The 17036-nt window shown below is 40.4% G+C and overlaps 2 protein-coding genes across 2 annotated transcripts in view; both read left to right on the forward strand.

Annotated features, from left to right (window-relative positions):
* LOC118843072 (protocadherin alpha-C2-like) overlaps positions 1-17036 on the forward strand; it is a 164329-nt gene that overhangs the window by 29949 nt on the left and 117344 nt on the right. The gene's annotated exons all lie outside the window — the stretch shown is intronic.
* On the forward strand, positions 14105-16601 carry PCDHAC1 (protocadherin alpha subfamily C, 1). The gene is given in 2 exon segments (XM_036748548.1): positions 14105-16378; positions 16380-16601. Coding segments are annotated over 2 exon segments (2496 nt in total).

A 17036-nucleotide genomic window follows, 5' to 3' on the forward strand; every position in this document is an offset into this window, starting at 1 on the left:
TGGAAAGGTAGGAAAGCCAGGTTATCAGGAGTTTTTTTAAGTGCCACATACAGGACTTTATATTTGATCATGGAGGTTATGAAGAGCCCCTAGAGCTTAGTAGCTTTGGACTTATATGGTCAAATTTGCATTTTAGAAAAAAACCTCTTGGCAGCTAGTGGAGGATGGAATAGAGTGGGGAGAAATATGAAGTAAGAAGAGCAATGAGAAGTCTGTTAGAGATGTCCAGGCAAGTCATGATGAGACTAGGGTTGTGACTGTATGGGTGGAGAGAAGGGGAATTACATGAGATGTTGTAAAGGAAGAAGCAAGATTTGGAAATGCACTGGACATTTGGGGCAGGGGGAAGTGAGATTGAGAAGTTGAGGATGACACTCAAGTTGTGGGCCAGGGTGAATGGGAGGATAGCAGTGCCCCTCAAGATAATAGGGTATTTTGAAGTGGGGGAGGTGAGGTTTTGGGGGAAAGAGTTTTGTTTCACACATGTTGAACTTGATATGACTACTGGGCATCTAGTTTGAGATGTCAAGAGGCAATACAGGACTGAATTTAGGAGGGAGATTAAGGTTGGATATATAGGTCTAGGAATCATCTGCATAGAAATGAGAATTGAACCTAAGGAAGCTGAAGAGATCACAAAGTGAGACAGTATACAGTGAAAAGAAGAGGTGGCCCAGGGTGGAATCTTAGGAGATATCCATGGTTAGAGGGCATGACATGAGTAAAGGAGGCTGAGAAGGAGCAGTTGGACAGATAGGAATACCAAGAGAGAGTACTGTCACAAAAACTTAAGAGTATCTAGAAGGAGAAGGTGATCAGCAACGTAAAAAATTACGGGAAGATCAAAGAGGATTAAAATTGAGAAAATGCTATTAGATTTTGTAACTAGAAGATGTTTGGTAACTCTGGAGAGGGAGTTTAAGTCAGTCAGGCAGACAACAAACATTTATTAAGTACTTATTGTGCACCAGTTACTTTGCTAAATATTGGGGAACATGATACCCCACCCAGGATGTTGATCACCTGAAATCTTGCCATTATGCTTCTGACTCAACTTTGGATATTCAACAACTTCCCGCTTCCCTGAGCCTCCTCTCCTCTCTAATTGGAAGGCTGGTGGCTGGAGCACTGAACTTCTCCCAAAGCTTTTCTGTATAGAGGGCTAGGGCATGGACTTTCCGGATAACTATGCACTTTCTGTCTGCAGCTCTGCTTGGTTTCAACTCTATACTAGACCATAATGTGCCCATACACAGTAATCCCTGGTGGCCCTGTCCTGCATTTCAGCTTCCTTTGTATGTTAGCTTCCTCCATTATATTGTAAACTCCCCGAGAGTGTGGGGCTGTCTTTCTTTTATAAAAAAATTTGCATTCCCAACACTTAACAGAGGGCTTGGCACATAATAGCTGCTTAATAAATGGTTATTGGATTGGAGACAAAGAAAGGCAAAAAACATGGTTTCAAGGAGTTAGGTTGTTATAGTTTTGTTGCTTCTTTTGTTTTCCACCAGGACCAATGACATCACAGTCCATGTCTACATGAAAGCAAACATGTACATGCAACACAAATTTTATATATACGTATATAGTGTGCATGTGCATATATGCATAGTGTCACATGTATGTACCCATATAGTAAATGGAAAGTAATTTCAGAGGGAAGGCATTAGAAGTAGAGGCAACCAAGATTAGGAAAGGCTTCTTCCAAAACGTGGGATTTGAGCCAAGAGAAGTCAAGAGGTGGAGGTGAGGAGGGAGAACATTCCAAACATAGGAGATAGCCAGTGAAAAGGCTTGGACTCAGGAAATGGCATGTCATTTGCAAGAAAAGGCCTTTGTTGCTGGACTGTGGAATATGTATATATATATATATATATAATCATATAGATATATTGTCATTATTATTATCATATATATAAATACACACACGCATGTACACAACATATACATATATATGCATGTGTGTATCTCTCCATGTATACATATATACATATACATACACACATATATGTGTATGTAGTGTTACTCTGCCATTTTACTTTTACTTATTCCATTCTCTTTGAATAAAACATACCCTTGTGTAGTCATATTCTATTGATTGGTCTCAGCCTGCCAAGTATCAGTGATTGATACCTATGTGGTTTTTTATCTCCTTGAATTAAGAACTTTAGTTCACCTTTCTTGTCACTAATTCTTTTTGTGTATTTGTATATAGACATTACAGGCTATATTTTTTTAAAAAATTGATGGATCATTTCTTGGATTTTGTCTGCTGTGAATTTCTTAGACTATATGCTATTTTTCATATATAATGATCAATCTCAAGGGTGTCTAGCTTGGTGAATATATAGAGGCAGTTAAAAAAAACCCTCCCACTTAATTTTTAGTTTAAAGTTTTTAAAATTAGATTTGCAACACTTGGGAAATTTTTAAAAATCAGCTCATGTTAGAAGCATTCCATTCTGTCCATTAAACCATCATTTCCATAACTTAAATCATGGCATATAAATCCAAAATCTCTTCTTAGATGCCACTTTCTTACTGATCATCAGATAATGTATATAAAGTGGGATTATTTATGTAAAATATTTTGTAACAATAAAACACTACATAAATGTCAGATTATTAGTATTATTATGCCTCCTCCTCCCCCCCCCCAACAAGTTGATTTTCCTCTATATAAGCAACACACATTATGGATATATGGATATGCAATCCATTCCACTAGGGGCTGTGCATGTATTTTTTACATGGGGGAACCTTTTGACATTGATAATGTATGAATTAATGTCATTTTAACTATACTATATAAATTTTTAATGGGAAATCAATACTGAATAGTAAAGAGGTTCCAACTTCAGCTGCTCTGGAAGACTTTTAAAAGAAACTCTTCACAAATGCCTGATGATTCCAGATTTGCATAATAGGTGTTAGTCAGTGCTTAACACCTTTAATGCTCCTCTTTACCAGAAGATGTAGCTATAACAGTCTCCTTTGGCGAAAGTTATGTTTATTGCTTAGGATGAAGGAAGTTCGCAATGAGCACTTTATTCTGTTTGCCCTATGGCTTTTGTTATTATTGCTGTTGTTGGTGATGATGATACATGGTACTCTGGCATTATCCTATTCATTTATTTTATTTCCTTCATTTACACTGTCCCAGAATTTGCCACACATACTTCTGCTCCTAGATTATATAAAAGAAATTTATTCCTAGGTAGCACTAGGTGTGGGAGAAAAGCAAGCTGCCCATTTCCCATGCATTCAGGGTGAGTTTGTTTTTGCTGCAGTGACTAAGGGATGAGCTTGCCCAAGGAATGAGAAGGAGGTTACCATACCAGCTTGTGCTAAACACACTCCTGCATTCCCATGCATACATGCACATGTGAACATTCACACACACAAACACTAATCTTGTAAGCATCCCACCATCCACCATCACTAAGGAAAATCTGGAGCAACTGCTCTTTTCCTCTTATGCACATGTTTTTCTGGGAACATAGACTCCTTTTTATGGAATCTTATTTTGAGATGGAAAGAGAATTGGTTCTAGAGTCATAGGATCTGGATTCAAATCCTTTCTGGCACTTAGTACCCTTGTGACCCTGAGCAAATTGTATAAAAATGAATGTATAAAAAGTATAAAATGGAGTTGGACCTTCCAGCCCTGGATCTGTAATTTCTTTGAGGGAAGGGATTATTTCATTTATGTATTTATCTCCCCAATGTCTACCACAGTGCCTTGCACCTAGGAGGCCATTAATGTAATGCTCATTGAATTATGCATAAATACTTCACAGACTATGATTTCATTGATGTGAGTATTTTTTTCTATCAGTGGAGATTGAAATCCATCATATCCTTTGTTTCTCTTATCCATCTCTCATAGATTCTCCAAAGAGGATGTAGGCAACATTCAGTAGGTCTTCCTGTAAATATTTTTACATTTATCAATTACAAGGCCTACACTAGGGTTGTCTGGCTATTATTTCTCATGCCCACTACAAGACCTCCCCAAGTTCTTAACTCTTTGGCATATTGTATGCCACTTCTTAAAGGTAGGTCTCATCATTGAAAATGTGCTGCAGTCTACTTGCATGCATGATATACTTCTCTACTGTCTTTCTGAGCCACCCACAATTTTGATTCTTTGAAGATTTCAGTGTCTTATGATTTGCAATCATATATCATCATTGGAAGAGTGTTTGCATTGAAAAGATGAGTTTTTGTCTCAAGCAACTTCCCAAAATCATTGAAAGCATTGTACAATTTCATAAATTTAATGTAGCCTCTCTCCCCATTTTTACTCCTTGTTCAATTCTGGGTCTATCTCATTATCCTTCTGTAGTATCTGCCTAAGACTGCAGTAACTTAATTGACTGACTTTCTAACTGCATGTTATAATTTTCACACAAGGACTTTTTTGTCCATTTCATTTTTCCTATGTGTATTGTTAGGTTGATTTCTTAAGAGCTATCTATAATGGATATCTTTGAGTATCATAGTAATCTTCTGGGACTTGATGTAGTCACCACAATATTATTCACAAGTAGAAACATCTAAAGAACTCCACCATCTATGAGGAAATTCTTCTTCCATTTAGATCCTGTATTCACCATGACAGTTGTGACCATGCATGACATTAAAAATCCAAAATTCAATGAAAAAAGGTATGTGCCCCAATTGAGAAATGGTCAAAGGATATGAGCAGGCAGTTTTCAGAGGAAGAAATTAAAGATATCTATAGGAATATGAAAAAATGCTCGAAATCACTACTGATTAGAAAAATGCAAATCAAAACAACTCTTACGTACCACACCTCTCCTGTCAGATTGGCTAAAATGACAAAACAGGAAAATGATAAATGCTGGAGAGGATGTGGGAAAATTAGAACATTGTTACATTACTGGTGGAGTTGTGAACTGATCCAGCCATTCTAGAGAGCAATTTGGAACTATGCCCAAAGGGCTATAAAAATGTTCATACCCTTTGACCAAGCAATACCACTCCTAGGGTTGTATCCCAAAAAGATCACACAAGTGGGAAAAGGACCCATATGTATAAAAATATTTATAGTGGCTCTTTTTGTAGTAGCAAAGAATTGGACATCAAGGGAATGCCCATCAATTGGGGAATGGCTGAACAAGTTGTGGTACATGAAGGTAATGAAATAATTTTGTGTTGTAAGAAATGGGGATGATACAGAATTCACAGTAACCTGGAAAAACCTATACAATATAATGCTGAGCGCATGGAGCAGAACCAAGAGAACATTATACACAACCACAGATATATGGATTCTGTGATGACTAACCCTGATAGACTTTGCTCTTCCCAGCAATACAAGGTGCAAAGACAACTCCAAAGGACCCACAATGGAGAATGCTATCTACATCCAGTGAAAGAACTATGGAGTCTAAATGCAGATTGAGGCACACTTTATGCTTGACTTTTTTTCCCTTTGTTTTTTTTTCTCTTTTGTTTTTGTTTTTGGGGTTTTTTTTTTGGTTCTGTTTTGTCTTTCTCAAGATTCATTCCATTGGACATAATTCTTCTTTACAACTTGACTATCGTGTAAATAAGTTCAATGTGAAGTTATATGTAGAAGATATATTGGATTCCATGCCATCTTGGGGAGGGAGGGGAGGAAGGAAGGGAAGAAAATCTGGAACTCAAAATTATGTAGAACTGAGTGTTGTCAACTAAAAATAAAAAATCTCAAAGAAAAAAGTTATGTGTGTGGTTGCATTTATCAAAGAATCTTAGATGGTCTTAACTTATGCAACCCTTTAAGGCTGCACTTTTTTTTGAACCAAGTTAAATGCTATTTTTAAAAGATAATCAACAAAAATAAACACAGTGGCATCATAGGATCATATATTTAGAGCCAAAAGGTGTCTTAGAGGTAATGTAGTCCAATGTTATCCTTTTAGAGATTAGGAAACCAAAGCTCTGAGAGGCAAAGTGGACCCTCCCAAGGTACCCTCCCAATAGCAGTTGTAAAGCTGGGATTCAAGTCCAACTTCCAAGACTTCAAATTCAGCATGTTCATGACTATAACTTGCAGTATTCTTTGCATCTTTCTGTCAGTTGTGAGATTGCTAATATGTGATCTGCTCTATCTCTTTTCATATTCTTGTGGAGGATACTTTCATAGTATAAAGGTAATTCTAAGTTTTTTTTTATAGACATAAGAAAGTAGGCATGTAGTTGGGCAGTTGTTGATTGCATCTCTATCAGCTTTTTGGGAGATATTATGCATTTTCACATTCTTTCTCTACCTTCTCCTCCCTAACATATTTTATAAAATAATTCCTTGGGACTTTCAAGATTATGTTGCCTCCAGTATAGATTATCTTATATGTGCTTTATTGGATCTATCTAGTCTCAATTTCCATACCAGTGTCATTTTATCTTCCTTATGTAGTATGTGGTAAATTGAAGTAGTTGGGTCCAAATGTGGTAGTGCCATCATCATTAGTTATCAAAATAAATCACTATAGAAACATTGACAAATACATTACATCTTTTGTCTACTTGTCCTGCCAATTTCATCTTTGAAAGTGCTTAAAGCTATGTGACTCAAGGGGGTTTTATGCTAAACTTCCTGTAAGCTAGTTTTGGCTTTCATTCTTTTTTATTGTTTTATAAGGTAAAATTGTTCATAATCTTCCATCATCATCCTTTTTTTTTTGCATTTTATACACTGGCTGACATGCTTGTGTACTTGACAATGAGGGCAGATTTCTGGGCTCCTTTGGCTTTCATTGTGGTAACTGCTTTACATCAGTTAAATGTTTATAGAAAATGGTGATAATCAAGGTAAATATTTTTGTCTTTGTCTAGAAACATTAACTAATTAATTTAACAATTTGTACTCTAAATATGAGATCCTTTTCATTTAACCAAGGAAATATTGTTAGAAGAATGGAGGTGTACACTTGGAGCCCAGAAGGTAGATGACATATGAGTCATCTGCATAGAGGTGATCATTAAAACCAGTTAAGTGATATGATGAGATTGCCAAAACAAAGAGCATGGAGCAAGAGTTCTTAACATTTTTTGAGTTGTGAGCCCCTTTGACTGTCTGGTGAGGCCTATAGACCTTTTCTCAGAATAATGTTTTTAAGCGCCTAAAATAAAATACAGAGGATTACAAAGTGAAGCAAATATATTGAAATACCTACCAAAAATATTTTTTTAAAGTTCAGGCATCCCATATTAAGAACCCTATGTTAAGATGGTATAGAGGGAGGTAAGAAGAGGTCTTAGGACAGATCCTTGAAGAACAATCACTTTAAGAAACCAGGGAGGTAAAAATAGGGAAAGGAGACAGAGAAGGCACATTTCTAAAGGCATTTATATAAAGCTTTAGTGTTTGTAAAATGTCTTCTATACATGATCTCATCAAATCCCCAGAACAAGTCTGTGAAGTATATATTATTATCCCTATGAATGATGAGGAACCAGAGGCTCAGAGGAAAAAAAAACTGACTTACCTAGGGTCACAGAGCTAGTAAGTATTTGAGAGGGGATTTGAGCTCAATTATTTCTAATTCTAAGTTCATCACTCTATTAGCTGGCTGTACTATGCTATAGGAAAAGAAGCAGGAGAGAATGCATCTCAGAGGCCAAGGGAGAGGAGAATATTCAGAAAGGAAGTAAATATTTTAAAAAGTTTCTTATTTATATCCTTTCTTTTTATATTACTTTCATGTCCAAAAATATCCTTTCCCCCTCTGCTTCCCAGAGTCAGCTATAATACAGACTAAGAAAGATTAGCTTAACAAAATTAACCAACACATAAACTGATTCATACAGTCCCCCACCTCTGCAGTGAAGGGAAGGAGGTGCGTTTTCTCTTCCCTTTTTTGGGGTCAAGCTTGATCATTATAGCTACTCAGGGTTCACCTTTGGTTTTGTGATTGGTGTTGCTCTTCTCATTTACATTTGCTATTCTGTCTATTGTTTTCCTGGTTTTGCTTACTTTACTTTGCATAGGGTCATAGTCTTCCTCATCATCTCTGTATTCTCCTTAAGACACAATAATATTCCATTACATTTATGTACAACAATTTATTTAGCCATTAAGGGAGTTATTCTTAAAGGGAACACAAATATAACTAAAATGAAAAACTAATATTGCTCTTGTCTCCTAATATCAGCTTCTATAGTCTGAAGTAACTTGTGATTCTCAAGGTATATAGTTTACAAATAAAAGAAGCAACTAGACATCATAGGAGCCACTGGTTACTTCTGAACACAAAAAGTGTGGCGGGAGATAGAAGTGATAATTGTGTTTAAGACTGGCTGTGTTTTTTAAGGCCTTCTTGGGATGGTTTCTGGGAACATGTCTGAATCCATGTAATGAGGAGTCATTATAAATAATGTGGGATCTTTGTAGCAGTAAGGTTTTTTGCTTATGCGTGTTTTTATTTTCATTATTTAGTTAGTACTTTATTTTTCCCCAACTTTTAACATGTTTTTTTATTTTGAATTCCAAATTCTCTCCCCTTCCCCCTCATTGAGAAGGCAAGCAATTTGATATAGATTATATATACAGCAGCAAATTTTGAGGGAGGGGCACTTTCTTTTTTTTGAAAAGCAAAGTTCTTTGAACTCTAAAAATCCAGCTAATCTAGAGAAGTGAAACAATTATATAACATACCTATGGGAAAGGCACTTGAAGGTTATTGTGGAAAGATCATAAAAAATCTGATTCACAGTGATATTAAAAGGATAAATTGAATATAGTACAGGTTGAAAAAATGAGAGTATGGCATTCACAAGAAAGATTTCAAAGCACTTTAGACTGGTCACTGCAATTAATAGGAACTAGTCCCTTGTTAGTTACTGGGCATGTAAATAAGATTAAGCCTGCACTTCTTTGGGAAGCTGCATTAATATATTTTTAGACTACAGATAAATTGAGTTAGTAATTTACTAAATGTTAGTCCGGTGACCTGTAAGCTAATTTGGTCTCCTAAAGTGAATACCATGCTCTCAGGGAGTAGCTTACACAGGAGAATAATTTGGCTTGCTGTACGTCCTTTTCTGGTTGATGTCACAATTACTTTGTGTCCAATTTGGCCTTCAAATAATCAGCTCATAGATCATACCTTGGGGGAGAAAGCCATTTGAATTGTGTACTTGAGGCCAGATTTGGTCGGAGAGCTATTTGCTGATAACCTCTGTGCTGTTGAATGCTCTAGCCCATCAAATAAATATACTTCAGGAGGGAATTCAGGAATCTCTCCTTTAACTGAGTCTCCTTGAGTCTGTACTTTGAATTCGATGGGAGAAACTGTGGAAAAATGCCATAAACAAAAGAATCAATTGGCAGCATTGGAAATAACAGTGTTCACTGAGGAAGGATTTTTGGAATGTTGGATTTTGATTTTCAGCTGATATATTTTCAGTTGATATATATCCATGCTGTGGTTTCTGTCTTAAACCTTTGGAAATTTCTTTCTTTCTGTGTTACTGTTTTTTCACATACCACAGAAGGGCATGGATGAGAACACACCATACAGAAGGACAGGGACATCCTTAAGAGAATGTGGACTAGGGTACATCACTTTATATGTGTGTGTGTGTGTGTGTGTGTGTGTGTATAGTTGTATGTTTGTGTAAATGTGCATGTGTTGTCTATTTTAATACATTTAGGCAGTACTAAAGTGGAGATAGGGGCAGCTAGGTGGTGCAGTGTATAGAGTGCTGGGCCTGGAGTCAGGAAGACTCATCTTCTTGAGCTCAAATCCAGCCTTAGACACTTACTAGCTGTGTGACCCTGGGCAAGTCATTTAACCCTGTTTGCCTCAATTTTCTCATCTCTAAAATGAACTGGAGCAGTTCACCCCAGTATCTTTGCCAAGAAAAACCCCAAATGAGGTCTAGAAGAGTCAGACATGACTGAAATAGAGATATGGATGTGGGATGGGGAAAACTGAAAATTCATAGAACAAAAGAGGGAGGAAGGATTTGTTTTAGGGACTTTACCTTCAAATTGTTTCTCTAAAAGTCCTTTTTAATATCTCCTTTTCCTCTGCTGCCTGCATCTCCTCCCATTTCCTCCTCCACCAATACAACCCCCTGGTCCCATTACATATCCTTGTTCCATCTGGACCCTTCTCAGGACTTAGTACAATTATACCAATTTATTGTACAAATTGTACATACTACGAATATGCAATATAGACATCTTGGTACTCCTTGGCAGAGTACTTAGGATTGTTACGTTGGTTATTTTGATTAAGTTAGGCACATTCTCACAGGTTAATTACTTCTGCATTCAGAAAGAGAAACCTTTCTCTCCAATACAGTCAGCATGATCAGAAGTGAAAGCTAATTTAAGAAATGCATTTACTGTTCTCCAGAAGCACTGCAAAGCATTTTAAAAAGTCATTAGAAGTGGTGAAGGTGCCCCTGTTTCTCAGACATACTTCACATGGCTGCCAAAGCAATCGTTCTAATACATAGGCAAGACAATCATTGGTATAGAATTTTAAAAGAACTTGGAGATCATTTAGTTCATTTTACAGATGAAGAAACTGAGGTTCAGAGAGATTAAGCAATTTGCCCATGGTCACACAGATAAGTAAGGCTGGATCTGATATTTAAATTCTCATGACTCCCAGTTCAGCTTTTTTCTTTCCATTAGACCATCTTTTTGGTTACTCCTCTGTTTTGCCATTTTGGTTGCCTCCCCATTTCCTGGAGAATAAAAGGCAAACTCCCCAACCTGACATTAAGGTCCTCCACAATCTGGCTACTACCTAGCATTCCAGTCATATTTCATACTATTTCCCTTTTACACATGCTATGTTCCCATCAAACTAAACTACTAGCCCTCTTTCTCATCCTTGCCTCTGATGCCTACATAAAAGGAAATAGTTCAGGGACTACAGTTGGCCTCAGAGGAGAAATTCCAAGGAGTCACTGCTGGAGGAAGAATGAGTTCTTGAGGAGTATTCTATGTCTCTCACAGAGTGAGGCCAGCTACTTTTAAAAGACCATGAGGGACATGGCTGACCCTTAGTCAGCAAATCATTTGAAGCTCTCTGTGTTCCTGATGTTGTTTTTGTTCAGTTACCAACACCTTCTAATACTATCAGGTTGATTAGGAAACTCTCTTATTCTTCTTCAATAAGTCTTATATGCTGTTATCAAGTTAATGAAAAACTTCCCAATTTGGTCAGGGACTTCCTTGATCTAGAAACATCCTCTCTCCAGATCTCTAACTTTTGAAATCTTTCTCTTTCTTCAAGGTAAGGTCTAGATCTGGTAATATCTCCATGAACCTTCCCCCCACCCCCCATTCTGTCTTCTCTAGGTGAAGTCTTCTCTTTCTCATCTCAAATTTCTTCCAGCATTTTGTCTGGGTCTCTCCTTTGTCTATAAAATATTTTGCCTTAAAATACTTATTGGTACACATGTTTTATTCCATTCTATTTTATTATAAATTCCTCAAGGGAAGTGTTTTTTTTTTCATCTTTGTACCTAGCATTTACCACAATGTCTTCCACATATTAGGAATGTTTGTTGAAGTAAGGCACCCTTCCTCCTTTATTCTAGATAGCCTGAATGAGACTGTGGTGGGCTAAAATAGTGTTTCCTTTATTCTGTGTAGGTCTTCAAGTATCTTCCAACTTCTCTAATTCTCAAGGATAAACTTGGGAAAGGGGTACTTTTTACTGAACTGGCTTCAGGAGACTTTAACCTGGCTTTAGGAAACAGTGTGCCAGCTTCAGCCTCAGCTGCAGTTTCTGGTATTGTTTCAGTGACTGCATTTCATCCTAACAAGGAATGTGTATTGCGAACCTAGACCATGAGCCACTGTCACACTTAGATGTTCCAGAACTAAAGAAATTTTCATTTAAGAAGGGTGTCATCTGACATCATAGAATCGTGACAATCCTGTTGGAAAACCTTTAATGACTTGCCTTCTAAATAAATTCAAAAGCCCTCTACAATCTTGGTTCCTACCTTTTTCCAGTGTTTTCTCACATAAACTGAGCTACTTCCTTTAACTTTAAAATATGAACTTAAACATGAACATTTTGGTGTACAAAGAACAGAAGAGGTGATTGTAAATGAAAGTGAACTTCTGTTATGTAATTTTTAAGTATATATTAAATATAACACAATAGTAGCAACTGCTCTGATTGTGTTCCCTTCTGAAAAAAAAAAAGAAGGGTGTCATCATCTTGGATTCTTGGGACGAGTCTATCTTTACATACCTTAGGGGTAGAGAAGGTGGAGCATCTCTGATGCTTTGTCTGTTTCTCAGTGACAATTTTTTTTTTGGCAGAGACACTTTGAGGTGCACAGAGTCTGGATTTTGAGGAGAAGGTCAGAGATTATTTTTTAACATAGTGATTTTCTCATGGAATAGGTCAGTTTCAGCTTCTCATTGACTTTCTGACTTCCTTTAGCAGAGAGCTGAGTCAAGATTAACAATAATAACAACTAGCATTTATATAGGCTTTAAGATTCGCAAAGTGCTATAAAATATCATCTCATCTGATACTCACAAAACCCTGAAAGGTAGGTGCTATTATTATCCTCATTTTATAAAGAAACTGAAGTAGGAAGAGATTAAATGATTTGCCTAGGGTCACACAGCTATTGTGTCTGAACTACTGTCTTTCTGACTTCAGGTCCTGCATGCTTTCTACTGTGTCATCCAACTTTCACCTAAATTAGGGAAAAGGCTTTTGGTTCATTTCTTCTTCCTGACCTCACAATGCCCTATCCAGGGTAGCTTCTTGAGCCATTGCATTCACCCTTTCACACAGAATCTACTGTTGAATTCTGGTGCCCTTGTTCTGGTATCCCTTAAGAACTCATTTCCCATCTAAAAAGTGCTTAAAACTTTCCAGCGAAATTTTTTTCCTGGATGGCCTTAATAAAGAAGAGGCTGATATTTAGCAGAGAATGGAACCTCATGTATAATAATTGAGTCAGTCACCTTCCTAATAGGTCTTGGATAAGACCTATCTCTGAAAGAGACCTGTGTTTGAAAGAGAGTCTTGGGCAGGGACTCTCCTTCCACTGCATCTTTTGTTTTTGCTGCATATCATAGGAAACAGACACTCCCAGTAAGGAAAATAAGCATTCCCAGGACCCAATGGCCATTGGGAGCTTGGGAATTTCTGGGGAATAGCTTGGGAGCAGGGAATTTCTTTCATATTCCACACACTTCCTTGAATTTCTTCTCCAACTTCTGGGAAATTCTCAGCAGAATTTTAAAATTATCTCAGGGTTCCAGGCTCCTCAAAGTAAGGAAGGAGGATGTAGCCCCCCAGCTTAGGAGTCTTCCCAGATTCAGCTGCTTTGTTCCTAATGGATGCTAAGGAGTCCAGTGTTTCCTAAACACTGACCAAGGTGCTTTCCCCTCCTAAACCGTATGAAAAGGGAGACAAAACCAAGACGTCTTGGCCACTTGTAATGATGCCTCACATACATTTGGGCTTAAGCACTCTCCTCACAATCTGTAAGGTAAATAGGCAAGTATTGCTATCCCCATTTTACTGAGAGGGAAGCTGAGATTTAGTGTGATGTTAAAGTACCTGTCGTTGCATAGGTAATAAATGTCAGAGCCAGAAGCAGAATTCATTGTCTTCCGACTGCAAGAGTACTACAACAAAGCTTCTTCAGTGAGAAAGAAGTAGACAATAGGCAAAGTCTGTGGCTGTCCGCTTGCCTAGGCGGGCGTAGGACACAACATGGGCTTCGCAGTGTTTTTACTTTTCCCAGAAAGGTGTTTCTTTCTTGATTGTGGTGGACCTAAATCTTCAGCTAAAGTTCTGGTCAGCCTTTTAGCATTATCTGTGTGTCTGCCCCTGAGATCCCTAGGCGGCGCTGCTTCCCTCCTGCCTTGCCCGGCTTTTTTCCCAGACGGCAGATGAGCCACATTTAGGGCTAGCTCTGAGCCGGCTAACCTAGTGTATGTAGATTCCAGTAGGGAGAAGGAAGACGAACATTAGCCCATTTCGTACATTTTGCCAGCACTAGGGTCGGCTGAGGCTCTTTCTCCAGTGCCGGGTGAGCTCATCTGGAGCCCAGTGTCTCTGCGCTCTAAGGAATGAGCCAGAGAGGCAGGATGCTGGGCTGGGTGGTGGTTCTCTGCCTGTGGGCTAGAACCGGCAGCGCAGGACAGCTGGAATACTCCGTGTTCGAGGAGACTGAGCGCAGCATGGCTGTGGCGAACGTCGCCGCCGACTTAGGGCTGGCAGTAGGTACACTTATTTTCCGGAAATTTCGCTTCCTTTCTAGCAACGGCGGTGAGACGTATTTCGGGATGGAGCCGGGCAGCGGCAGCCTGTTTGTCCGGGATCCGGCGGACCGCGAGCGGCTCTGCGGGGCCAAGGCTACTTGCATTCTCAACTATGAGCTAGTGCTCAAAGACCCATTGGAGCTTCACAAGATGAGCGTCCGAATTCTGGATCTCAATGACAACCCTCCTCGCTTCCCCGAAGGCGAGGTGCGGTTTCACCTCGCAGAGTTCCTACCGCCAGGAGCCCGCTTCACACTTCCCAACGCCCAGGACGCAGATGAAGGAATCAACGGGCAACTGAGCTATTCGCTGAGTCCAAGCGAACACTTCCGCCTGGAGCTGGGGAGCCGGACTGATGGCAGCGAGTATCCAGAGTTGGTGCTGGTTAAATCATTGGATCGTGAGATGTGTGCCACCCACAGGCTGGTGCTGACCGCTTGGGACGGGGGTCAGCCGGGTCGTTCCGGGTCTGTCCAGGTCACAGTCACCGTTGTGGACACCAACGACAACGCACCCGAGTTTCAGCGCTCAGTGTACCGGGCCAGTGTCCCAGAGACAGCGCCCAACGGTACTGTTCTGATCCGAGTGGAAGCCTCGGACCCTGATGAGGGTACCAACGGGGAGGTCCGGTACACGTTCAGCAACAGCACTCCAGCAGAGCTGCGGCACCAGTTTCGAGTGCATTCCCACAGCGGGGAGGTGACTGTGGTGGCGCCGCTTGGGCCCCCAGACACGCTGCTGGAGATATTCATCGAGGCAAGAGACGAGGGAGCGTTTAGCTTAGCCAGCACAGCCAAGCTGCTAGTGGAAGTGACCGACGTGAACGACCACGCCCCAGAGGTGAGCATCACTTCACTCTCCAGTCCAGTGTCGGAAGACGCGCCTCCGGGCACTGTGATCGCTCTACTGAGTGTACGAGACGAAGATCGAGGTCCAAATGCAAGGGTGACCTGCACCATCCAAAGCAGCGGCCCCTTCCAGCTACAACCATCCTTCGACAACTACTACAGTCTGTTGACTGATGGGCCTTTAGACCGGGAGCAGACCAGCGAGTACCAGGTCATGATCATCGCTTCCGACGGCGGCTCTCCCCCGCTAAGCACGCGCAGGAGTGTGACCGTTCTCGTTGAGGATGTGAATGACCACGCGCCAAGCTTTCCTTTGCCCCAGCAGGAGTTCTTCGTAGCGGAGAACAACGGCGTTGGGGCCTCACTGGGCCGAGTGTTCGCCCAGGATCCGGACCTGAGCCAGAATGGCCTTGTGACCTACCTGCTGCGGAGTCTTCACTCAGACAGGCCACTGGCCTCCAGCCTGGTAGAAGTGGAGTCGACGAGTGGAGCCATCACTGCCAAAACATCCTTTGACTTCGAGCAGCTCAAGGCATTTCACTTCGTGGTGGAAGCCCTGGATGGCGGTATTCCTGCCAGAAGCACAGAGGTGACGGTCAGCGTGTTCATCGTGGACAGGAATGACAACCCCCCAGTCATCCTATATCCTGTGATCAGAAACGTCTCAGTCCCAGTAGAAACTGTGCCCCGCCAGGCCAAAACAGGGCACTTGATCACCAAGGTAGTAGCCAAAGATGCAGACAGTGGGCCAAACGCTTGGCTTTCCTACCATGTCCTGCAGGCTTCGGACCTGAGCCTGTTTGCGGTCTCCTCTAACACAGGAGAGCTCCGGACCCTGCGCCCCATTCTGCCAGCAGATGCAGTAAAGCAGAAGGTGGTAATCGTGGTTCAGGACCATGGGGATCCTCCACTCTCCTCCTCGGTCACTTTGGGCGTACTGTTGGTAGACTCTCCCCCACAGGTCATGCCTGACTTTAGGGATGGGCGGGAAACACGTGGACAGCTTTCGGCCCCTAATTTGTATTTAGTAATAGCCCTTGCTTGCATTTCCTTTCTGTTTCTGGCGTGTTTAGCTTTCTTCATTTGCATCAAGTGGAACCAGTACCGAGCTCGTGGGTCTCAGAGCTGTTGCCCTGCACGCTATTGCTCCCCAGAGTCGTACCAACGTCGAAAGAAGAAGCCTCAGAACCCTGGCCTGACGGCTGCCACCATCGTCGTCACTGCAGTGGGAAGGCTTTCTCGAACCTACCTCTTACCAGGCCTCTCTGGGGTTTGGTTCTAGCAATAACAATTTAATGCTGCGTGGAGAATACAGCACAGCAGACCTGAGGAATCTTGTCAGTGGGGTTGGATTGAATTTGCCAGTATCCTGTATTCAGATTGGAAACAGAAAAGGGGATCATGCACATGACAATGCTATGGTAAGCCTGTGCTATAAAGAAATGATTCCCATGTTTTTGGGTTCTCTTGTCTGATATTAAGAAAGAGGTTGGACTAGATACCTCCAATCCAGCTTTAAGATTTTGTAATTCTAAGAAACTAGTTATGGACAAATATGAAGGAAGAGAGGATTCCTGATTTATTTTTTTCCTTTTAATTAAATTTTGGGTTTTTTTTTTTCAGTGAAAGTCCTCCCTCTCTTTCCCCTCTTCCTTTCCAAACTGAGAAAGAAAAACAAAACCCCCATTACAAAGTCAAGCAAAACAAATTGCCCTATTTTCGATGTCCACAAAAAAATGTCTTTTTTTGTAGTCGGAGTTTATCAACTCTCTGTCAGGCTTCTCATCTTCTAAAATTCAACCTCAGGCAGTTGTCCAGTAACTGAGTTGAATGGCCAGTAACAATTAATTCAGTAGCTGTAACTTCAACAGATACCCACATACTACATAATTATTAGTGTTCTAGAAACT

Source organism: Trichosurus vulpecula, chromosome 3 (genome assembly GCF_011100635.1).
Source record: "Trichosurus vulpecula isolate mTriVul1 chromosome 3, mTriVul1.pri, whole genome shotgun sequence".
NCBI classification, from domain to species: domain Eukaryota; kingdom Metazoa; phylum Chordata; class Mammalia; order Diprotodontia; family Phalangeridae; genus Trichosurus; species Trichosurus vulpecula.